Here is a 22266-nt window from a genome sequence, read left to right as displayed (position 1 = left end):
TGATGAGATTTATATTTAAAGTTTTTTACTTATTTAATATATAGCTATCTTTGGCCTCTATGAATCTCAATTTTGATGATTTAAGAAATAAAACCTCAAAAAGGGGGCTTTTTATTCTTCACCTGTCTTAATGGAAAATATTTTCTGACAAATTTAATTTTTTGAACTAGGAATGGCCAAAGTGATGAACCATTACTTATTAATATTTCATGTCTTGGTCCTTATTTTGAACCAGTTTCTGCTCGTCGAACATCTCATGTTTCGACATACAAATTGAATTGTTAAAAACGTTCTCATTTGGTATTTCATATTATTCTTGCGAGGTCTTGCCAGCAATCTTCAGCAAGAGAAGCACATATCCACGGATCCACCATGATCAAGTGCCAATCAACATATAACCTGTATGCAATAGACCGTTTGATATTTGCGGTAGTATACATAGTATTGGGTATCGCCATGTTTTTCATAAACATTTTTGTCGTTCATGTAATGATCGTTCGAAAAATACACCAGAAGCAAGCATTTCAAATCATATTTGTATTGGCAATCTTGCAGATTCTAAATGTGTTCATTTGTCCATTAAAAGGGGCTGCAATGCTGTTTTTATTGGATCAGTTGACCTGCGTTCAAAGTCATTGGTTATATCAAGGACCAAATTTTATTTGCTACCTATGCCATGCCACGATATTGTTTTTATCTTTGGATCGATATCTGAGAGTCAATTTCATGAAAGTCTGTGGAATCAAGATCAATCAAGTCAAATATTATCTTCTCTATTCAATATATGTGATATTCACGATATGGCAGAGTGCTTTCAAATGTTTTGGTCCATATTTTTGGGAGCCTGAATTAATCACAACTGTGCTACTGGTACCAGATGTCTTCTTCATCTTCATGACTTTATTGTTCTATATTTTGTCCATTGTTGAGCTACGCAAACATCAACGCCAGTCAAAACGTCTTTGTAAATCAGATAGTGACATCACACGATTGGCTAAAATCTACCTTTTAAACATCATATTCTGCTATTTACCGCATATTGCTTCACTGATACACGATATGCTATTTTCTGGCGATAACAACTTAAGGAGAGGCGCCATTTTGAAAGAGATTTCGGCGGCAACTTTAAGTTTTTCAGGAATTGCTAATGGGTTGACATTCATTTCATTTATGGTAAAAGGAAAGACAATAACAGAGGTTTTATTTTCATCCATAAATAGGTAGAAGCCTATGAAGAACTAAGCTAGAGTCTACTTTTGGCTGAACTTTGCTTTTTGATGATTCTTTATGACGCCGAGTCCAGTGAAGAAGACTAGGAGCGTTTGGCGAGGTGGTCATTTTGAGAGAAAATGTTGAAAATCCAAATAACAATAAAACTACTTGGAGTTGAAATATATAATCAAAAATGAGAAACAAACATCAATGACAGATCTGCAATCCCTTAATCTGAAATAAAAACATTGTCATACTGTTTTTACCTTCCAAAAACAACTGAAATCTGTTACAGTCCGCCTAAGCAAAAGCATATTACCATATACTACCAGGCCGCTTAATCGCGCTTTCCAGTCTATAAAAGGGCTTTAAGTGGACCCTGGGCTAATGAAGAACTTGATAGTTATTGTCAAAGAGACGAATCAAGAAACTACATTCCAGCAATTCTTTGACAATCATACTGAGAATAGTGTACCGCAAAGAATCTGAAAATAGTAACAAACTAACCGTCCCGGCGTCTTCACTTCGCGAGACATTAAAAGTGGGTATTATTTATGAGAAACGTGCAAATATGATTTTTGTATTTTCCAAGGAAAGTAAACAACAATATTTTCTTGTATATTGAATGGAGCTTTGATTGAAACATTTTTTTGTATTCTCTAAGGAAAGTTATGTAGAAAATGTCTTGTATTTGTAGAAATATATTCCAAGGAAAATTACTTCTTGTATTTGGCAAGGGAAACTAAAGCAAATTCTTGCATTTTCAAGGAAAAAGTTATGTAAGATAATTTTAACAAGAAAAACAATCTAAAAGCTATTATTTGCTACTTTCACTAAGATGATTTTTGAAGAAAGGTAAAAAATGACAGAGTTATTTTAAAAGCAAATCGAATCGAAACTGCTACTTTTTCAATCGTAAGAAAAGAAGATCAGTTGCATTAATAAAAGCTACCACAATCAGGGGGTATCTTGTAGAACTATTCTTATACGAGGAGTACTTCAACCATCGTGCCTGGCCATCGTTGGGGGTCATTCAAAAAGTACGTATGCTCAGAAGTAAGCAAAACTCGACCCCCTCCCCGCTTTGACAGTACCCCCTTCCGCCTACGTACGCTTATTAAATATTCGAAAAAGAAAATTACAAAAAGAAAAAAGAATACATGTTTATTTCACGATATTCATTTTAAAGCTGAAAATTGACCAATTGAAAGATCAATACAGAAAGGCGCTAAAAAGAATTGCCTTGTGCTTAGAAATCGCTAGCGAAAAAGCTTCATGCGAGAATGGGAGAGTTCGGATTAAAAAAAAGCGTATTATAATATAGTAAGTAAGTTTACAACCGCAGTCGAGGGCGATCCGTGTTTGGCTCTTCGTGTATAGCTGTCTACCCGAAGGTAGGGGAGGGCGCCACTCTGGATTTCTCCACTTACCCTTGATTCGTCTCTTTAGTTGCTGAGCATCAAGCAGAGAGGCATCAAGTATCATTTTGGGAATCTTTGGTATGACCCGGCTGGGGATCGAACCCACAACCTTGCGCACCGTAGCTGGATTATCTACCTTCATGCTATCATAATGTAGACATAAGTTATAATACAGACCTCGCGAGTTAGGCTAACTGTTTTGATCGGAAATCCTCCAAATCAGCATATATCACCGGCCGGGTATGGGATTACTCGTTTCTTATCTTCCGCAAAAGAAACTCCCAACCCCTAGTAAAGGTAAATTTGTCTGGTGTATTGTTATTAAATCATATGTGGTTTCCATTAATATTATCTTTTCCTTTAATTTCATTGGGTTTGAAATAATCAACGTGAAAAAGACGAGTGTGTGTTGAATGGCTTAGAGAAATTTTTGTTTGCAGTCGAGAAAAAAATAATTAATTCCTAAATATTGGTTTACAATTCGTAAACCTTTGGTTTCTAACTCAAAAACCTTGGTTTACAAACCGCAAACCTTGGTTTAGGAGAGAGTAAACCACGGTATGGGAACTGTAAATCAGTCATGGTCGAAATATATTGAAATTTTAGTGCATTTTTTAACTTTTTTCAGAATTTAAAGTCCGGAGAGAATTACTATTTTCTTTCATTGAATATTTCAATTTTAGGGGGGCTCGGTGGCTTCTAGGCTATATTATTTCAAGCCTTATTGGAGCTACTGTAGTCTGCAAGCTTAATGACTAATTAAGACAAAGTAAAGAAATAAATTGGGGGCGGGGCGGGGGCAGGATACATGTTTTGTCCATTGAGTTTCAAGCCGAAGGCTAGAGGTCAATCTCTAACCTTTCTCAGGCAAGAAAAATTGAAGCCTTAAAATATGCGCCGTATTTTTGATGACGGATTGAATCTAGCAATTCCTTTGTCTTCGAGTGATATATTTTTCGAAATTAAGCGGTAAATTTTAGTTTCAGTCTGTCATTTGTGTAAAAACCAGGCGGGTCGCTCAAGGCCGCGCAACTTTGGTAGGATTTGTTGGCTTCAAATCCTACCAAAGAGATTGACCTCTAGCCTTCGGCTTGAAACTCAATGGTTTTGTCAATCAATAAATTTCGGCTGCCGTTAAAGTAGAAAGCAGATTTCATTTTAAAAATGGTAGCTCGACTGTGGAAGGAAGCAAGGTATCTTTGGAATCTCTACATTTTAAATTTCTGATTTTCCAGACGATCTCAATCGATCAAACGGCGAGGCTCTATTTTATTTGACATATCGCAACCTTAATTTTAAAAAGGCCTAAGTCCACTTACCCCTCAATTTTAAATCTGACAAAAATGTGGGCGACGTCTGACGTATACCAATTCAACCCCCATGGATATTGTGTGATAGAATGAGTTACTCTTTACAGGGGGGGGCGTACGGTTTTTCGGAATTGCGGAAATCGACCCTTTTTTCTTCGGAATTTCGGAAATCAGGCAAAATTCCTTTGGTATTTCGGAATTGTGAAACTGTTTCGGTATCGGAAATCCATGAATTTTTACTTCGAAATTTCGGTATTATAAAGTTTTTATCCCCTTTTTTCGGAATTCATACATGAAAAATCAAATTTGATGAAAAATTAGTCAAAACGAGGAAAAATACCCAAAAAAATTGGTATCGGAATCGAAAGTATTTATTTACGGAATTTCGGAAATTTTGGCAAAATTATTCGGTATTTCGGAAATCGCAAACCCCGTACCCCCGTAATCGCCCCCCCTTTACAAATAATTTGAAGCCAAAACATTACACAAACTATAAAAGTTCATTCTGCATTGATTTCGACCATAAAAACCAGTTGAATCTGCTCAAATCTTCTTTAAAGTCAACCAGTGGCTGCTTGAAACTAAACTGAATATTTCAATGTTTTGATTTTGCAGCTTGTCAGGCAGGGTCGTGGGTAGATTGTAAATGACTCTCCAGGATTTTTTCTACTTTCTCTATTTCCTATCTCCCATTCTATCTCCTCGTCTTTTCTATTTTCTGACTTTCTGAGACTTGTTTTCTGATGATGATTTCTACTAACTTTTCTATATTTCAAACTTTCTCCAAATATCGACCCGACCGGGATTCGAATCCACCAAATGAAAGGATCTCTGATCAGAAACCCAGCGCGCTATCCGTTGAGCCACACTCGCACAGCAGAATTCAAAATTTGTAAATACTTATAGAATGACAAACAAAAAAGACGGGGGTAAAGTTATTGTAATATGGGTAAAAGTACCCCTTTTTAACCTGACTGAAATTCGAGCTGTTAACAGCAACCCTGCGGGGCCCAAGGCGCCGAGTATGCACCCGGCACAGTGACAAGCCGTTACTAGCAACCCTGACCCTACCTAACTGATAATAACAGAACCCCCGTTTAAATGGAACCACCATACCCCCGTCTAAACGTTTCTGCAGACTGAAAAAATTTTCGCCTTAGTACACGTTTTTTTTTTTTAAGAAACTAGTTTTACCAAGCAGCCTCAATGTTTCTTAAGAAATCGGCCTTTTGAGCCTTGAATGTTTCTTACATGTTTCTATACTTTTTGACATAATCAGCCTATTTTTCATGCAAAGATTGGAAGGTTCTAAAAAAACCGTGTTAAAAATGTTATTTTCTCATTCTCAGCCTCAGCATGTTTCTTAGATGTTTCTTAGTTTTTAGGCATTCTGAGCCTCATGTTTCTTAAAAGTGTGTTTCTTAAAAAAAAAAAACGTGGAGTCATTTACAATCTACCCGACACCGCTTGTCAGCCTACATATTACTATTAGCACACGGGTCTATGATCGTTCAACTGAGACTTTTCCATCTCTAATAACATAAGTTCACCTGTACATATAAAAATCACGGGTTTTTAATAGCCTAGAAACTCTGTTTTTCTCAATAATTTTATGGGGGGTCGTTAACGACCCCCATATCCACCAAAGAGTTAAAGGGTTAGAATTAAACTTTTCTACTAGTCAGGCAGCTGGGGTTCACATAAAAAAGTGCTTTAGCTTACAAAAAGTTTGTGAACGAATGACAAACAAACTTCTGTTGCATTGCCATTGTCATTGGTGTTGTTTTGACAGTCTAAACTCCTATATCAGGATTACAAACTAGTAGGCTAGTCTTACCTCTTTTATCTTTCACTTTACAACAAAACAATGCTGACAAGTTGACACATTGACAATTATGTAATCCCTGTGAGAGAAGTTTTTACACAAGAAGGATAGCATAGCTGTCAACTCTCCCGCATTAGGCGGGAGACTCCTGTATGCCAATTTTTTCTCCCGGGGGTAAAAAATTCGGCCAAATCTCCCGCATTTTCAGGATTTTCTCCCGCGCATTTTCTTTGACCATTTTTAATTTGTTCAATCATTTCGATTATTTTCAGTCAAGGATTATACCCTAAATAAGAGATATACTCTATTTAAGAGATATACTCTATTTAAGAGAAGGTCTCTTAAGTAGGAGATTTCTGGAGACTTTTCTTTCTTCGTTAATTATTGGCCTTCCCATCATTCTGCGCAAGTTTTGAACTTCATAGATCGACTTAGCACGTTTTTTTCTCCCTTGTAGCAAAATTTGGTTGAAATCTGCTTATGTTTCGTGGACCTAGGATGGTTAGGGTCTATCAATCTAAAGGCCGATCTACATCATGAGAATTTTGTGAAAAGTAATAATAATAGATCGGGCCATATTTAAGAAACGCGTTATGTCAATTATGTTATAAAAATTACGTCAACACATGCAAATAAGGCTATTTATGGTTTTTCGAAGTTTGAAAAAGAATGACAAGGTATTTAAAGTCTATTCACGATAAATGTGCACTCTTTTTTCTTTTACCTATAACTTTTGAAGGAATTCTTCAATCTTTATCATTTTGGTATCATTGGAAAGATATTAGTGAGTGGAACAATTTGAAATAAAAAAATCTTTAAATAAATTCTAAAAATGAAGATGAAAACGAAGAAGAAAAAAATGAAGATCTTGTAGAAAAGTGCTATAACTATCATTTTCACTGAGGTGAATCCTTGATTATCGAACGTCATCACTGTGAAAAAAATTCTCAAAAATAATCATTCAATCAAAAGATATAGGTAAAAGAAAAAAGAGTGCACACTTATCGTGAATAGACTTTAATTTTGGTTTTTGGGTCATCGGAATCACAAAAACGTGATCTTTCACGTGATCTTATTTTCAGTGCGCAAATATTCTGCTCTGAAGTAAATTGGTGAAACGTACAGAATTCTCCTAGTTTAGGTAACGTTCTCTTAAATAAGAGACTGAAAATCTCCTAAATAAGGTAATCCTCTAACTTGGGTATTCTCTTATTTAGGGTATAATCCTCGACTGAGTTTTTGATTACTTTCGATCATATTGATATTGAATACCTTCCATTGTATTGAGTACTTTCCAGCCTTCGATTTTATCAAATATGTTTCCAGTAGCAGCGCGTCACAATAATCTGAAACCAAGTTTACTTCAGCCAATTAAAACACGGGATTCACGTGCGAAAACCACTTTCGTTTTCTCTGACCAATCAGAATGCGGAAGGCACACAAAATGGCACGTAAAAAATAAGGGGGTCAATCTTTATGGCCGGGCTTCTTTTTGTGCTTTGGTTTTAGGTCAGTTTTTTTGGTTTTTCTTAAAGATATATGATTAATTGGTTATCGAAGTAATCAATTGGTTTTCGAAAGTAATCAATAACAATCAAAGTACTCGAACGGTTATCGAGACTTGGAAGGGTTGTTAAGAAAGTGATCGAAAATACTCGCAATTTTTTTGAAATTTTGGTACTCAATATTTGATTGTTAATCAATAAGTGGTTGTTCGATTACTTCTATAATCGAATTTATCGATTAGGTGTATATGTACCGCAGAATACAACAGTACCGCAGCAGACAGAATACATTTTTTTAGTTTTCGCTGTTTTTTTTGAAGAAAATTACTTACAGCCTTAATTTTTTTTTTCTAAATTTGCTGAGATGAATCATATTTTTAAATTATAAACAATCCAGGTGTTACCATATATAAATTTAACTCCGCCTAAATTTTAAAATTCTGAGAAAATTTTTTTTTGTTCAATGAAATTCTTTGATGATTACAGACATTGTGAAAAACACATGTATTTTGCGGTACATACACCTGTATCCGATATCTGCAACAAAAACGAAAGGGGTCTCTTCTTACTGATTGCTTCCAGGCTCCTTCGAAACTGTTTATAAAATTTCCACCAATGAGATTGCCGCATTTCACATGGCCCTTCTTTTTGGCACCCGTGGCCTCACTAAATCCGTGATCCTAAGGCTTAGCTTTTTTCTCATCTTCAATTTACTGAAGAAAGCGGGAATTTGATGCGAGAGTTTAGATTGTCAACAAATAAAGTGCCATAAAAAATCATTAGATAAAAGAAGAACTTTAAAATCTTAAATATTTTCATTTTTGAAGAATTGGTGCAAAAAAGTGAAACATGGAAGAGTTTCATTTTTTATTGGTTCAATCAAAATAGAGGATTTGGGAAACTTTCTATGTTTGTTTTTTGCTCAAACCCCTGTAACTATGGGCAAGCACCCTGTTGCTAAGATGTTGGCTTGAAATCAAAAGTGAAACCACTGAAAATGAAAGTAAAATCGGCCGGCACTCCAAAGTCCACGTAATCTTGATATGGGAGTTTAAGCATAGACTGTTTGAATTTATATGACCATTGTGATCACAAAATCATCCAACGGACACTTTGAAATTATTCATGATTTACCCTGATAATTTTTCTTACTTACCGAATACTTACCGAATCTTTTGACGTTTAAGTCGGTGGAAAGTGGGAGAAAATATACCCAAACCTTCCTATGATATTGTTTTTTCTGTAAGCTTGATTTCCTAGTGTGACTAACTATGCTTATAATAAAGAATTATTACTTATCATAATTTACATTGTACTATTGTTTACATTACTTACACTGTAACAAGTTGATTCTACCATTTAACGTATGGGGGGGGGAGTGGAAAAAAGATTTTCAAAATAGAAAAGTTTCTTTTTGGGGTAAAGAATCAGTATTAGTGAATAATTAAGCAATTTTCTACTTTGCAATTTTTCTACAGAGAGCCAAATAAAGATTTTTTCTTTTGTTCTTGTTCAGCCCCTAAGGATAAGTTCCATAGATAAGTATGAGGTTATTGAGACACAATGTGACAACTTTGCGGGAAAACAAAATTTTTAACATTGTGCTAGGCTGCTATGAGTTCCAAGAATGTATTATTATCTCTTAGTGATAAAAAAGCGATACCACATTATTTTGAAAAAAGAGGGGCAATATTATGATATCCAAGAACCAATAATTAATTAGTCCTCTTGTGCAGAAAAATCCGGTCTACAAAGTGAAAATAGGGATATTGGTGTAAAAAATTGGTAATCAAAGATGTCTTTGGGTAAATTGTCCTCTTAGACATCAGTATAGCTATCTATATATTTAAGTAACATCAGGCCAGAAGGCCCATTCTCGCTACATAAAAATAAAAAAGGAGCCGCTGCAGGGGGCAGAAAAATACCAGACAAGAAAGGGCCAATACTACTGTGTACTGTGTACCTCCTAAAACCTTGAAACCTCCCATCCTGGTCTGTTGTCTGTAAAGCATTATGTCAGTTTTTAGGGTATTTGAATTAAATTTGATCTAAAAAACTTGCTTGCCTATGGTCCACCGGTTTGATGCTTTTATGTTATTTTGTCAACATCTTTTATTCCATCTTTGTTACTATACCAACTAGGGGAAGAATTCAAGAAAGCTTTTGAATATTTGAGATTCTTCTACAAAAGATGTCTTTGATGTTACGCAGTAATGTTTTAATTAGGGCTATTGGACTTAGGAGCTATATGATTGCGTTTCCACAGAGACCATCCATTTCTGAACGATATTCTAATTTGGAGGCAATAAAGGCTGCACCAATTCCAACATCATCACCAATTCTGGCTATGCAACAACCACCCAATAATATTGTATTTTTCCAACAATATGATGATTTCCATAAAGACGAAATTATAAATAAACCTGATGGCTCAGTAATATTTGTGACAGACAAGCTACCAGAAAAATACAAAAAACCTCTGTTAAGCGATGAAGAAATTGAATATATCATGAGAGGTGGTCCAGATATGTGATTTGATGGTGGTGTGGATTTGTTATTATTATTATTATTATTTTTTTTTTCAGTTTACCATCTATGGTTATTCACCATCCTTGTCTCTATTTGTTTATAATTGCATATTATTTAAAAACTAGATTTTATATTAAAAATGTGTCCATCCATATAATGTATTCTTTTGTCTTTTACAACCAGTGAAATCCCTGTTATATTGTTTTCCATGATCTTGCTTTGTTCTTTTTTAATTGCATTTAGATGAATGTGGCTTGGAGTTAATACTTATTGCCTTCAACTGCTTTAAATTAGCATAATAGGATGAAATTTTTTTGCATAAAACTTAAATAAAGCGATAACTAAAAAAAAAGAAAAAAAAGTGAGCCTGAAGATTTCTTCCATAGTTTTGATTATTATTTCAATTATAGGCCTTATGCTTTTATGTCCAGGGGACTTTTTGTTCTAAATTTTAAAACAAGGTATGTGATTTGCAAGGCTTATGCTTAAAATATCAAACCATGTTTACCTTGAGTTAGTCTTCAGAAAAGGTCTTACTGAGGACAATAGGAGGAATATTAAAAGTGAATTTTCATTTTTAATTGCTTTATTATCCCTTTGATAATGAGAATTTAACATTTTCAAGTTTTGAACTTAAAAAAATAAGCTGAAACTGATTTTAATGTGCATTATTTTGCTCTCAATCATATTATTGCTAAGAATTCTGTTAAATTTATTTCTAATTTGGATGTGTGCAGTACAAACTTTTTTTTTTAAATCATATAAAAGTGCTACTAAGTTAGTCAGGTCTATTTTGTACTGTAAGCATAATGAATAATAAAGACGCTAAGAATCTTTTTATTGATTTAATTTAAAAACAATAGTTTCAAAAGGCTTTTCTTATTAAGTGTTTTGAGAATTTTTGTAAAATCAAAATCTAATCACTGTTATCTTTTTTCTGTTCCATTTTATATTTAGAAAATATGGAAGAGAATAATTTAAAACACAAAATCATGGATAATTTTGCATCTTTGAGCAGGCATCCTGGTTCATCACCCTGCCCAAAACGTTTACCTCCAAAGGTTAAATTTCTATCTAGATTCTATATTTCTTGAACAAGTCTTTTTAATTACTAAATGAAAATGTGAAAACCTCAAAAAGCTGTAAGCTTAGTTCGGGTTTTGATTGATGAATTTTTCATTGTTTGTAACTTTCTTTCACAAACTTTGAACCTCTGATGTAAGCAAACTTGTAAACTACCTCAGATTTTTGAGTTTTTATCGGGGTGCAACAACGTCAAACATTTAACAATTGTCTGAGTTTTTTATACTGACACTCTCACAGGTGTATACTTTTATAATTCACTCCTTTTGACATCCACCCTAAAGCGAACTAAAACCAAACTGTTTGTCAAATTAAGGTTGATACTATGTTTCCCAAACTACTTTCAGCCACCACCAAACTTCAAGAGAAGGAAAATAGAAGCTCCCCAAGGAATGCATGGGCAAATGGTAGATGACTTCCTCAAGAAGACGCCATTAGAAGAAGAGCGAGCAGCTGGGATGACATTACGCTTAACTCATCATCGTATCCAAGGTACTTTGGAACCCAATGTTGCAGATTTCACTGTGAGAGAAGTGTGTCAGGAAGCTCATAATAGACCCATGAGGCACATCCATTTCACCAATATGGAGATTGACAATCAGAAGCATCCAGAGAAACCATGTCCTATTGTTGACCCTGGGTTAAAAGAGAGCATTGATGATTTGGCATTTGGTGCAGTTGATTATGCGAAAGAAGTGCGATTCATGAAAAATGATCCCAAACAACGGTATTTGTATTGGAATTATTTTGAAAAGAAATTAACTAGAAAGTAACTAATTAGTTTTCATTGTGTTTCATGTTTGCGCCTGCCATTTTATACTAGCCAGAAATAACGTTATCAAAATGTCAAAACATGAGTTGTTTTTATGAAATATTTTTTAATTTTGGTATTTAATATTACTGTATACAAACTATAGGCGTACAAAGTTTCGCGATCAGAAACTTTCGCGATTTTCACGAATTTTGGCCTTTTTCGCAAAAGTAAATGTCTTTGAGAATTCTTAACAGGGCAATTCGCGAAAGTTTATGCTTGCGAAAAATTCTCAAAAAAAGTGGAAATCTATAAAACCTTGAAATCGTAATAAATATCAAAATTTCCGCATTATCCTTTAATGCCTGTTTAAAGTCGAAGAGCAACCATTTTTATCAGATTTAAGGAATATTTTTCATTTTTAAGGCAATCTTCATTCGAAAATCCTCATTTTTATCCAACGATTCGCGAAAGTTTATGCTCGCGAAAAACATTTTTTAATCAAATTTGCGAAAGTAAATGTCGTGAATTTCGTGATTTTTCGTCCTCGCGAAAGTTTCTGATCGCGAAAGTTTGTACGCCAAAAGTATTTGTAACAAGTTTCTTTCACAATAGAGCTCTACACTGAAAAAGACGAAACTGGCAACACTTGGATGGTCGCTAAACATAAAACTTCAGAAGACACGATTAAAGAGCAAATAAAACAAGTATCAAAGCTATACTGTCACTTTGTGATATTCAGACAGAATGTTGACCCTTATGACATTGTAACTACACTCTGTCGAAAATTGCATTTTCAAAGACATGATTTTTCTTTACCCACAAAATTGAATTATCAAAATTCAACCATGGTACAGAAAGTCTCCGTTAGATTCAAACCAAGCGATTCTAGAGACCGCTTACTGCAATTGAACAATGAAGTACAAAATTTTAAAATTGGGAATTGTATTTTGAAAAAACATGGTAGATCTGGTTCTTTAATTGGGAATCATTTTGAAGTAGTTATTCGCAATGTTTCCAACCCTTATGACTATTTTATAGAGGAAGTGTCTGAACATTGGGCTAAGACTGGTTTTATAAACTATTTTGGATTTGATTACTATGGCAGTGGCAAGGTAAATCTAGGTATAGTATGTGTCATTTTTCATTTTTTTCGTGATTTTAATTTAAAAATTGTTTTATTTCCACCATTTGGTAGAAAGCTAGGAAAAAGGGAGCTTTCAGGTCGCCCTCCAGCGCCCTCAAATGCAGTCTCATACTTACTTAGTTGACAGTCATTGAAATAGTTTAAATAGATTGAAAAAGCAGCTGTTTTTAAATTCCTTTTTGTTTTACTTTCAGGAAAATTCATGCTACACTGTGCTGATACTACTCTGCAAATGAAGCTTCCGAATAGAGAAAGACAATTCCATTTGAAAGCTTATCAAGCGGTCACTTGGAATAAATTTGCTTCCTATAGAATCAAAGTAAAGTGTTGTCTTTGAAATATTTTTTATAATAGTTTACTTTGGATGAATGTAGTATTCTTAAAAATCAACCTAAATTTAGAATTTTTTTTGGACAAATTTCTTTCATTTTCCTACAGCTAGGGATTTTTCAAATTTTTCTTGCAGGTTCAAATTTTCGCGGTTTTGCCAAAAAAACACAAAAAACGCTAAAATTGATCCTCGCAAAAATTAGTTCCAATAAGTAAGTTTTTCCACGTTTTCTCATGGCTTTTGTTGATTCTAATCAGTTTTAAATGATTCGAATCAGTCACAGAGCTAATAACTTAGAACATTTCATCTTTACACTTCTTGGTCTTCTTTTCAGCAATATGGATTACAGCCAATCATTGGTGATTTGGTTTTAACAAAAGGAAAAGGTATAACCTAACAATATTTATCTTATTTTTGCCATAAGCTTTCCCTTTTTTATCCTGGCAATATAAATAACATTAATCTAGTTTGTGGACGTTTGACTGCTTGAATACAAAGGAAGTTACTTTAATTAGATAAGAAGGATACAAGTGCTTATGTAAAACCTGGTATTTTAACGTAAAACTTTGAGGATTAACAATATTTGAAAACTTCTCATCCACAGACAGTACTGGAATATCAATCGTCAAATCCATAACTGCTGAGGATATCAACCAAAAACAATACACTGTTGAACAAGTAGTTTTACCTTATCCTGGACACGGGTTGAAGTACCCTGAAAATTTGTGCTTGAATTACATGTCAAACATCTTGCAACAGGATGGGATAGAATTGATCAATATCCCACGGCGTAGAGGTGACATGAGTTTGATATGTGGGTATAGGTAAGTATTTCTTCTGACTTTTGAACTGATCCATTTTCACCAAAAAAAACTCAGGCCTTTGAAAAAAAACTTTCATCTGCAAAAAAGAAATTTCACTTGCCAAGCTAATGAGTTTTCAATCTTTGAAAGCCAACCTAGCCTTCATTTAGTTTTCAATTTGCCTTGTAAATGAAGTTTTTTTATCTTTTTTGAAAGTAATTGGCTTCATCTTTCTGATTATATTTATTTCTTTTTCAGACCCATCATTTCAAAGCCTCAAAATGTAGAATGGGATCTGGTTTCATACGATGATCCAACTCTTCCATTAATAGAAAACGATTATGAACATCTTTTCCGATTAGCTGCTCACAATTTTAAATATAGACAGATGAAAATTAAATATGAGGAAGCCGTACGCAAGAAGACTTTAAATGGTGCAAGTGAGGCCATGTCGAAACCAGATAATGAAGAGTCTGGTACTAGTGGTCTCGAATGCAAAGAAACTGAAGAGAGTGATGAAGACTTAGCCAAAGGTATTGATGTTGACGAGCTTTACCAAGGAATTGGTTTAGAATCTGAAGAACAACCTTCATCATCTGATGGTTTACCAGAAAAACCACCTTCGTTCGAGTTTAGACCTCAACTTGGAGTTGAAAATGGACTGTACAAAGCTCTTAGATTGAGATTTATGTTAAGCCAGGAGGCATTTGGTACTTCAGCTTTGAGAGAGATTATGAGTACTTGCCCACCTTATGATCCTGTCAACGTTTCGCAACCGCCCATACAAAGTTGTACTGCTCAAACATCGCTGCAGAATCCTATTGCTCCCCTGTTGCAAGTGTCTACGGCTCAGCCATTGCCTGAAAATCCTCAACCACCATTGCAAAACTATACTGCTCCACCATTGCTGATAAATCCTACTTCAACAACACCTCTGCGGAATCCTACCGCTCCACTAATAGTAAAAAATGCTGTCACTCAACCGATGCAACAAAGTCTTACTGTTCTACCACTACTGCAAAATCCCACTGCTAAACCACTTTTAATTAATCCTGCTGCTCAACCACTGGTGCGGCCATTAGTGCGGATTCTTACTGCTCCGCCAGTCCTTCCCACCCCAAGACTGCTACATAATCCTACTGTTCAACTGGTTCAACCACTACAGAAAAGCCATAATATTCTACCACTACAGCAAATTCCTACCCCTCCACCAAATCTACTAAACCCTATCCAGATTCTTGTCGCTCAACCACCTCCGCAAAACGCTCCTGCTCCAACACTGCTGCTAAATCCTACAGCTCAACCAACTCTACCGAACCCTATCGCTCCACCACCATTGAGAAACCATATCGCTCCACCATCGCTGCTGAACCCTACCCCTCCACCATCCCTGCAGAATACTACCCCTTTACCTCCGCTGCAGAGTTCTACAATTCAACCACTGATGGACATTTCTACAACTCAACCACCTCTGCGGAATCCTACCTCTCAACCATCTCTGCGGAATTTTAACAGGCCAACATTGTCACAAAATCCTAACAGGCCACTATTTCTACGTAATCCTATCAGACCACCTCTTCTTACAAATCCTAATGGGCCACCATTACTACCAAACCCTAATGGGCCACCATTACTACCAAACCCTAATGGGCCACCATTACTACCAAACCCTAATGGGCCACCATTGCTACCAAATCCTAATAGGCCACCATTGCTACTAAATCCTAATGGGCCAGCACTACTACCAAATCCTAATGGGCCACCACTACTACCAATTCCTAATGGACCACCACTACTACCAATTCCTAATGGACCACCACTACTACCAAATCCTAACGGGCCACCACTGCTACCTAATCCTAATGGACCTCAACCGCAAAATCTTCCTATTCCTGATGAAAGAATATATCTTCAGGATAGGTTTAGTGATGAACTAGTAGCACCTATAGGTTTTAGTCAACCATCATCAAACCCGCCTTCATTAATGGAAATCGAAATAAAAGATCATTTTTACAAATAATACTTCTGTTGTTATAAAGCCTCTTAATTATCTTGGTTGAAAAATCAACCTGTAAATATGTAAACTGCACAAAAAACGTTTAGCTCTTTGAATTCAATTTTATCAAGTTGTGAGAGTGGTAACAGAATGAATCTTTTGGCATTAGAAAGAGGAAAGATCTTAACCTTTTTGATGAGTAATTCATCAAATTTAGCCAACCGGATAAAAGTCATAATTAGAACTCTTTGTAATTTTACTGACATCTAATTTGAATAAGATTTTAGAATATTAGAACATTCCTTTGTTATTTTTATAAATCTGAGGCTATTGATATACTAATAATTGATCTTCATTTGTTTTGAATACTAAAAAGCTTTTTCCACTTTCAGAGTAAAGTATTTAAAAACAATATAACAAAAGTAATGAGTACGCAAGCAATGAAGCATAAAATTGAAGAAGAAAATGAAGTCCAAACTGGAAACGACGAAAACAAGACCCCAAATAACGGAGTAAGTTTTTTTTATCCAGCGAACCGTAGCCATTAAGATTGGGCATTGGGCTACTGTGCGCAATGTCATGGGTTCAATCCCTGGCTGGGTCAAACCAAATACTTTAGAATGGTTTTTGATACCTGTATGTCCCAATGTTCAGCAATTAAAGAGAAGGATTAAAGGATAGCTAAGCAATCCAGGGTAAAATATTGGCGCTCTCCCTACCTTCAGTCACCTTCAGTCACCGAAAAAGGAGCCTGTGGGTTGCCGCAGAGTGTGGTCGCACGACTTAAGTTTGAGCCTTCATGATCTCAGGTCAGCGCTTTTATGCAGAAGTCAGCACTTTACTTCAGTCATTTTGACTTTTTATATGTTATCACCGTCCTTTTCGTACAAATCATACAGTTTCCTCAAAAAAGCTTGAATTCCTTTCCTCTATACTATATTTTAGCAATTTTTTGTTCTAAAACTGTACTATTATTGTCGGAAAAATGTCATGTTTTTTGCTTACTAATTTTAAACAGGTCTATTGGAATCCTGTAACATTATTACTGTATTTCTTATTATTTTTTCAGGAACAGGAACCTTCAGCCAAGAAAGCCAAACTTGAGAATGAAGGTACAAAACAAATCAACACGGCTGAATCATCGGTGGTTGAAAACATCGAAGCTGAATCCAAAGTTGGGATGAAGATGTTGATCAATAAATATCGTTTCCAAGGTAAATGTCATAATATCGTGCATGCCCTCATGAATAGTGTAATTCCTGTTGAAATTAAAAGATTAAATTAATTAATTAATTAAACCCTCTTGCAACTGCAGGCTATGCCGCGACTGTATTTATTAGCTACATTACCTTTTTTTTTTAGCCAACTATCTTAAAGGGATGATCAGATGGTTTGAGATATTTTGCCTATAGATAGCTTCTATTTTTGGAAAAACTTCTAAATTTTTCGGTGTACTTATTTTCCTGACTCAAGTTATACCACTTTGAAATATTGAACCTTTGCTTGAAAACAATAGAAAAGAGTTTGAAAAGTCCCTGAAAAGTCCCATTTTTCGAGATTTCAAATTGGCATAACTTGAGTTAAGAAAATAAGTACACCGAAAAATTTAGACGTTTTCCCTAAAATCCTAGAAGCTATCTGCAGGCAAAATATCTCAGACCATCTGATTATCCCTTTAAAGCCAACGTTAGATAAAAATGAAAATTCAAGAAAAAAACCATTTCAAAAGCTTCCCTCTTCTCGATTTTAACTAAAATCCTGATTCATATTTTCTCGATCTTTTGTATGTATTTTTCAGGCATAATCAAGCAAAGGTTTTCCGACTTTATGGTTCGTGAAATTGATTTGGATGGAAACAAAACCTTTCTAACAGACACCAATCATGTGGATGATCAAAAGCCGGCTACAGAATCGAACAAAGGAGAACCAAAAGAGATGAAAGATACAACATGCCCAATAGATGATGTGACATTGGTGAAACGAATTGATGATTTTGCCAAGAATGAAAGTGAAGAAACATTGGACGACCGGATCACATTTCTTAATAATGATAAAGAGAACAGAAAGGCTTGCCATATGTACTTCAAAACTAAATATCAAAATCTCGGTAAGTCCTATAATAATTGTTTTTCAATCCGAGTCGCTAGAATCCTTTGAATCCTTCCAGGCAACAGTAATTCTCAATCAAAATGCAAAAGTGTCACTCGTTTTTTTCTACCGTGTGGAAATTCTCAAGGGAAGAAGTGTCTAGGATTACATTGACATGGTTTCTACCTGATAGAAAAAAAAGAGTGTATATTTAAAGATGGATTGAGATAAAAATTGAAAGAATTTCACTTCAAGTATTGAAAACATTTTTGAATGTTTCATCTTTATAGAAACGGATGTCATCAACAAGGAAAATGATACTCGTGAATTTGTTATTTACTACAAGAAAAGTAAAAAGGGTGACCCCCGTGCACGTAAGAACAGAAACACAGAGGGCCAATTCTGCCATTTTGTTTTACACAAACAAAACAAAGATACCATGGATACGATTAATCTGCTGAGTAAGAAGTTAAGAATCACTTCAAAACTATTCTCGTATGCCGGCACGAAAGATCGGCGCGCAACCACAATACAACGCGTGGCCGTCAAACAGTGCCGTTCGAAACGCTTAAAGGAACTAAACAAAATACTTATCAATATCGTGTTGGGGAATTTCCAGTACAAATCAGAACCATTAAAACTCGGTGATCTCTCTGGGAATGAGTTCACTTTGATCATACGAGACGTCACAAATGCAACGGAGAATCAAATTATGGATGCGTGTCGCTCACTTCAAGAGAACGGATTCGTCAATTATTTTGGTTTGCAAAGATTTGGTACTGGAGGTGCCGGCACTCATGAGATAGGTATGTCAGCCAATTTTGTATGTCACCCAATTATGTATATGTGTATTGATTCTTTTGGGCTTTGGCAAGGTCCGTCTAATAGAAGTTTATATGCAAACTCGACAAATTAGACGTGCGAAAGAAAAAGAGTGCATAAACTTACACATGTACCACTTTCACTAAGAAAAAATAATACTTTAGGTATACAAAATTTCGCGAGCAGAAATTTTCGAGATTTTCGCGAATTTTGGCCTTTTTCCGCGAAAGTAAATGTCCGTTGAATATTCCTTAAAGAAGTGATTTGCGTTAGTTTATGCTCGCGAAAGTTTGTACGCCTAAAGTATACTCCAAATCTTTTACAGCTGTATCATCTACATAACCTTACGTGTTCTCTTACTTTGAAAACAACTTTCACAGGTAGAGCATTATTGAAGGACGACTTTGAAAAGGCGTGCAACCTCATCCTAGCGGAGCCGTCAGAAAACGATAACGATAGAAGCAAAGAACGAAATGCGCTCAAAATTTACTCCAACAACAAAGATCCACAGAAAGCCTTCCAAGCCTTACGAAACAGGAACGGGATTGAAGGGAAATTGTTGTCCTGCCTGAAGAACTCACCTAAGGATTTTCTAGGCGCATTGGGTAGACTACCACGTAACACACGATTGCTTTATCTGCATAGTTATCAAAGTTTCATTTGGAATAATGCTGTATCTTACAGGCTTGAGGTGAGTGATTTTACGCAGAAAGTTTCAATGTAAAAGAAATGTGCCATGTGTTGTGTAACTTTCCCAACAAAGTGTCTTCTCATTTTTAATTGATGTTACAATCGTGACCCATGAAAAAATTCCTTGTTCAAACCAAAGAATCTATTGTTTTAATCTATTGTTTTGGAAAATTTCTTTATGTACCCTGTAGGAGTAGCAAAGTTTTTATGTACTTTCGGGTACCTAATAATTGGAATAAGCGAGGTGGGTGGAAAAATTCTGAAAACTTAATAAGGGGGGGGGGGGCGGAATAAAAATGTCATGGGTGGAAAATTTTTGGGTAATACAGCAGAATTAGGACAAAAGAGGGAATTTAAAAAAACATTTTCTCAAGAATTAATAAGCGGTGGAGGGACGCTTTTTAGGTACCCTTATTATGTACCCGAGAGTAAATTTCCAGTTTTGACATCCGCATTTTTTCTTTTTACAGAAGTTTGGATTCAAACCAGTGGTTGGAGATTTGGTATTGACGTCAGAAACAGGTACAGATATGGATTTAGTTCAAATTAGGAAACAGAACTTTTAAAAGAAAAAATGTGAACAATTTTGATAGATAATTGTCAATTGCTACCTGTTCAAAGAATACTTCAACTATCATTTATCTCTAACATAAGAAAAAGGCAAGAAGGACCTGTCAAAAGACAAACCAGAGAGGACCTATCTATTCATTATTTTGGGCCTGGTATTGGGCCATTTCATTTTATATCCATACAGTAGGAGGGGGGTTGGACGAACATTTCCAGGTGGAGGTTATCAGAAAAGAAGTTCCACGGGGTATAAAGGAGTATTTTTTCATTTTTCCAGGGGTTAAAAGGTTATTCTATAATTTCCAAAGGATAAAAGACTGATTTTAGTTCGTCAACCCTCACTTCTAAGATATAAAAAGATTTTTCCAAAGGTTTCTTTACAATTCTTGCCATTTTCCAGGGGGTATCCTATCCATATATTTCTAAGAATCTTTTATGGCCTTAAAAAGTTCGCCCACCACAATGTTAATTAAATGGAATTGCTGCCGAATTTAATTTTTTTCCTAAAGAACGCTAACAATAAATAAAAAAGATGAGGATCATTTGAAAGCTATGATTCTCCTTCACCGTAGATGAAGAAGGTCATAAGAAGGCGAGACTCCTGACAGAAGATGATATCGCTTCCAACACATTCACTATTGAAGACATAGTTCTTCCTATGCCTGGTTATGACGTCATCTATCCCAATAATTCGTGTTATGATTACATGAAATCGTTGATGGAGAAAGATGGTTTAGACATCACAAACATGAGACGAGCACAAAAGGATAATTCCTTGTCTGGAGCATATAGGTATGTTCTAGTTGATGCTTTGGTTAAGTCGTCCAGGGTCACGTTTTATTGCTGGGAATATACCGGCCCATTAGCGCCAGGTGGTTGTTAAAAAAATCATTTTCGCAATGTATTTATATGTCACTTACAACCAATCAGCTATTGGGTCCGTGATGTAATGTCAGAAAACATTGCAATGGAGCACGTCATGAACAGACAAATTAACAGTGTTTTAAAGAACTTTTTACAATTTTTACTCTATTTAGGACGTTTTTAGTGAAACCGAAAAATATGATGCTTTGGTTAAGTCGTTCACGGTCACGTTTTACCCCTGGGAATATACCGGCCCATTAGCGCCAGGTGGTTGTTAAATTCGGAATAGTTTCCAAAAAGGGGGAGCGTTCTAATTGTTTAAAATCGAAAACTCATGGTCTTCGCAATGTATTCATGATATGCGCCATTGCAATCTCTTCCATGGACCAAACAGCTGATTGGTTGAAAGTGACGTATTGACTGAATTTACGTCACTTACAACCAATCAGACATTGCAATATGGTGCATGAATAGACTAGGATGGTGAATTACTCCCTGACTGAAATAGCTTGACTTCCCACGAAATAATTTTGTTGACGGCAAATTAGCAGTGTTTTAATTAGAACTTTTTACAATTTTTACTCTATTTAGGACGTTTTTAGTGAAACCGAAAAATATGACTTGGGAATTAATGCGCTATGATGATTTTACTATATCGCTAATTGAAAATGATGTCGACAAAATGAAGAAGTCGGAAGAAGAAGAAAAGACCAAAACGAAAAATGAAAATGAATGCAAGAAAGAATCTGGAGAGGAAATTGGTGAAAATATGAAAGCAAAATCATCAGGGGACAGTGAAACTATTAAGATTGGAAGTGGTGTTGATTTTGCTGTTGGTGCAGACGATGGAAATAAAATTATTATCTCAGATGACGAAAATGAGGCTAAAAATTCAACGGAGACGAAAATCACTGAAATTGAAAGTTCCGTAAATTCCGTAAATTCTGAGCCTGACAAAAGTGGAAAATCGGAGTCTGCAATGGAAACAGATTCAAAAACTGAGGCTGATATCAATGATAAAGACTCTAAAACTCTTGGAGTTTCTGATGGCAAGTATTTAGCATTGAAATTGATTTTTCAACTGCCATCGTCTTGTTATGCGACCACTGCTCTTAGAGAATTACTAACCAGTGATTCGTCTTTCAAAGCACAACAACAGTTGAATGCCAACTTTAATAAGAAGAAAATGTGAAAAAAAGGTACTAGACAGTTTTATATATTTTGATACCTGGATCTAAAGCTTTTTGCTTTTTTTTCAGTTTTGTAGTTTTTAAAATCAACTTTAGATTTTGAATCTTTTAAAGATATTTTTATGGAGTTTA

At 35.3% G+C, this 22266-nt stretch overlaps 2 protein-coding genes across 4 annotated transcripts; both read left to right on the top strand.

The window, feature by feature from the left end:
* Window positions 1–10757: 10757 nt before the first annotated feature.
* On the top strand, window positions 10758–15939 carry LOC136803709 (proline-rich protein 36-like). Of its 3 annotated transcripts, none has more exons than XM_067060430.1 (7): window positions 10758–10863; window positions 11233–11654; window positions 12252–12761; window positions 12978–13102; window positions 13449–13500; window positions 13719–13938; window positions 14176–15939. In XM_067060430.1, the coding sequence occupies exons 3-7, from the start codon at window positions 12290–12292 to the stop codon at window positions 15935–15937; spliced, it is 2631 nt and encodes an 876-aa protein (XP_066916531.1). In that variant the 5' UTR covers window positions 10758–10863; window positions 11233–11654; window positions 12252–12289; the 3' UTR covers window positions 15938–15939. The 3 variants fall into 3 exon arrangements, with proteins under 3 accessions (XP_066916531.1, XP_066916530.1, XP_066916532.1); XM_067060429.1 differs by having other exon boundaries at window positions 10764–10863; window positions 11233–11612; XM_067060431.1 differs by having other exon boundaries at window positions 10764–10863; window positions 12252–12751.
* Window positions 15940–16289: 350 nt separating this feature from the next.
* Window positions 16290–22266, top strand: LOC136803711 (pseudouridylate synthase 7 homolog). The gene is made up of 8 exons (XM_067060432.1): window positions 16290–16425; window positions 16983–17127; window positions 17712–18020; window positions 18292–18807; window positions 19204–19514; window positions 19984–20035; window positions 20653–20872; window positions 21536–22266. The coding sequence occupies exons 1-8, from the start codon at window positions 16339–16341 to the stop codon at window positions 22134–22136; spliced, it is 2241 nt and encodes a 746-aa protein (XP_066916533.1). The 5' UTR covers window positions 16290–16338; the 3' UTR covers window positions 22137–22266.

The sequence above is a fragment of the Clytia hemisphaerica genome, unplaced genomic scaffold, assembly GCF_902728285.1.
Source record: "Clytia hemisphaerica strain Z4C2 unplaced genomic scaffold, Clytia hemisphaerica genome assembly, whole genome shotgun sequence".
Classification (NCBI taxonomy): domain Eukaryota; kingdom Metazoa; phylum Cnidaria; class Hydrozoa; order Leptothecata; family Clytiidae; genus Clytia; species Clytia hemisphaerica.
The sequence above is the reverse complement of the archived record's forward strand: the minus strand, read 5'-3'. Positions and strand labels throughout refer to the sequence as shown.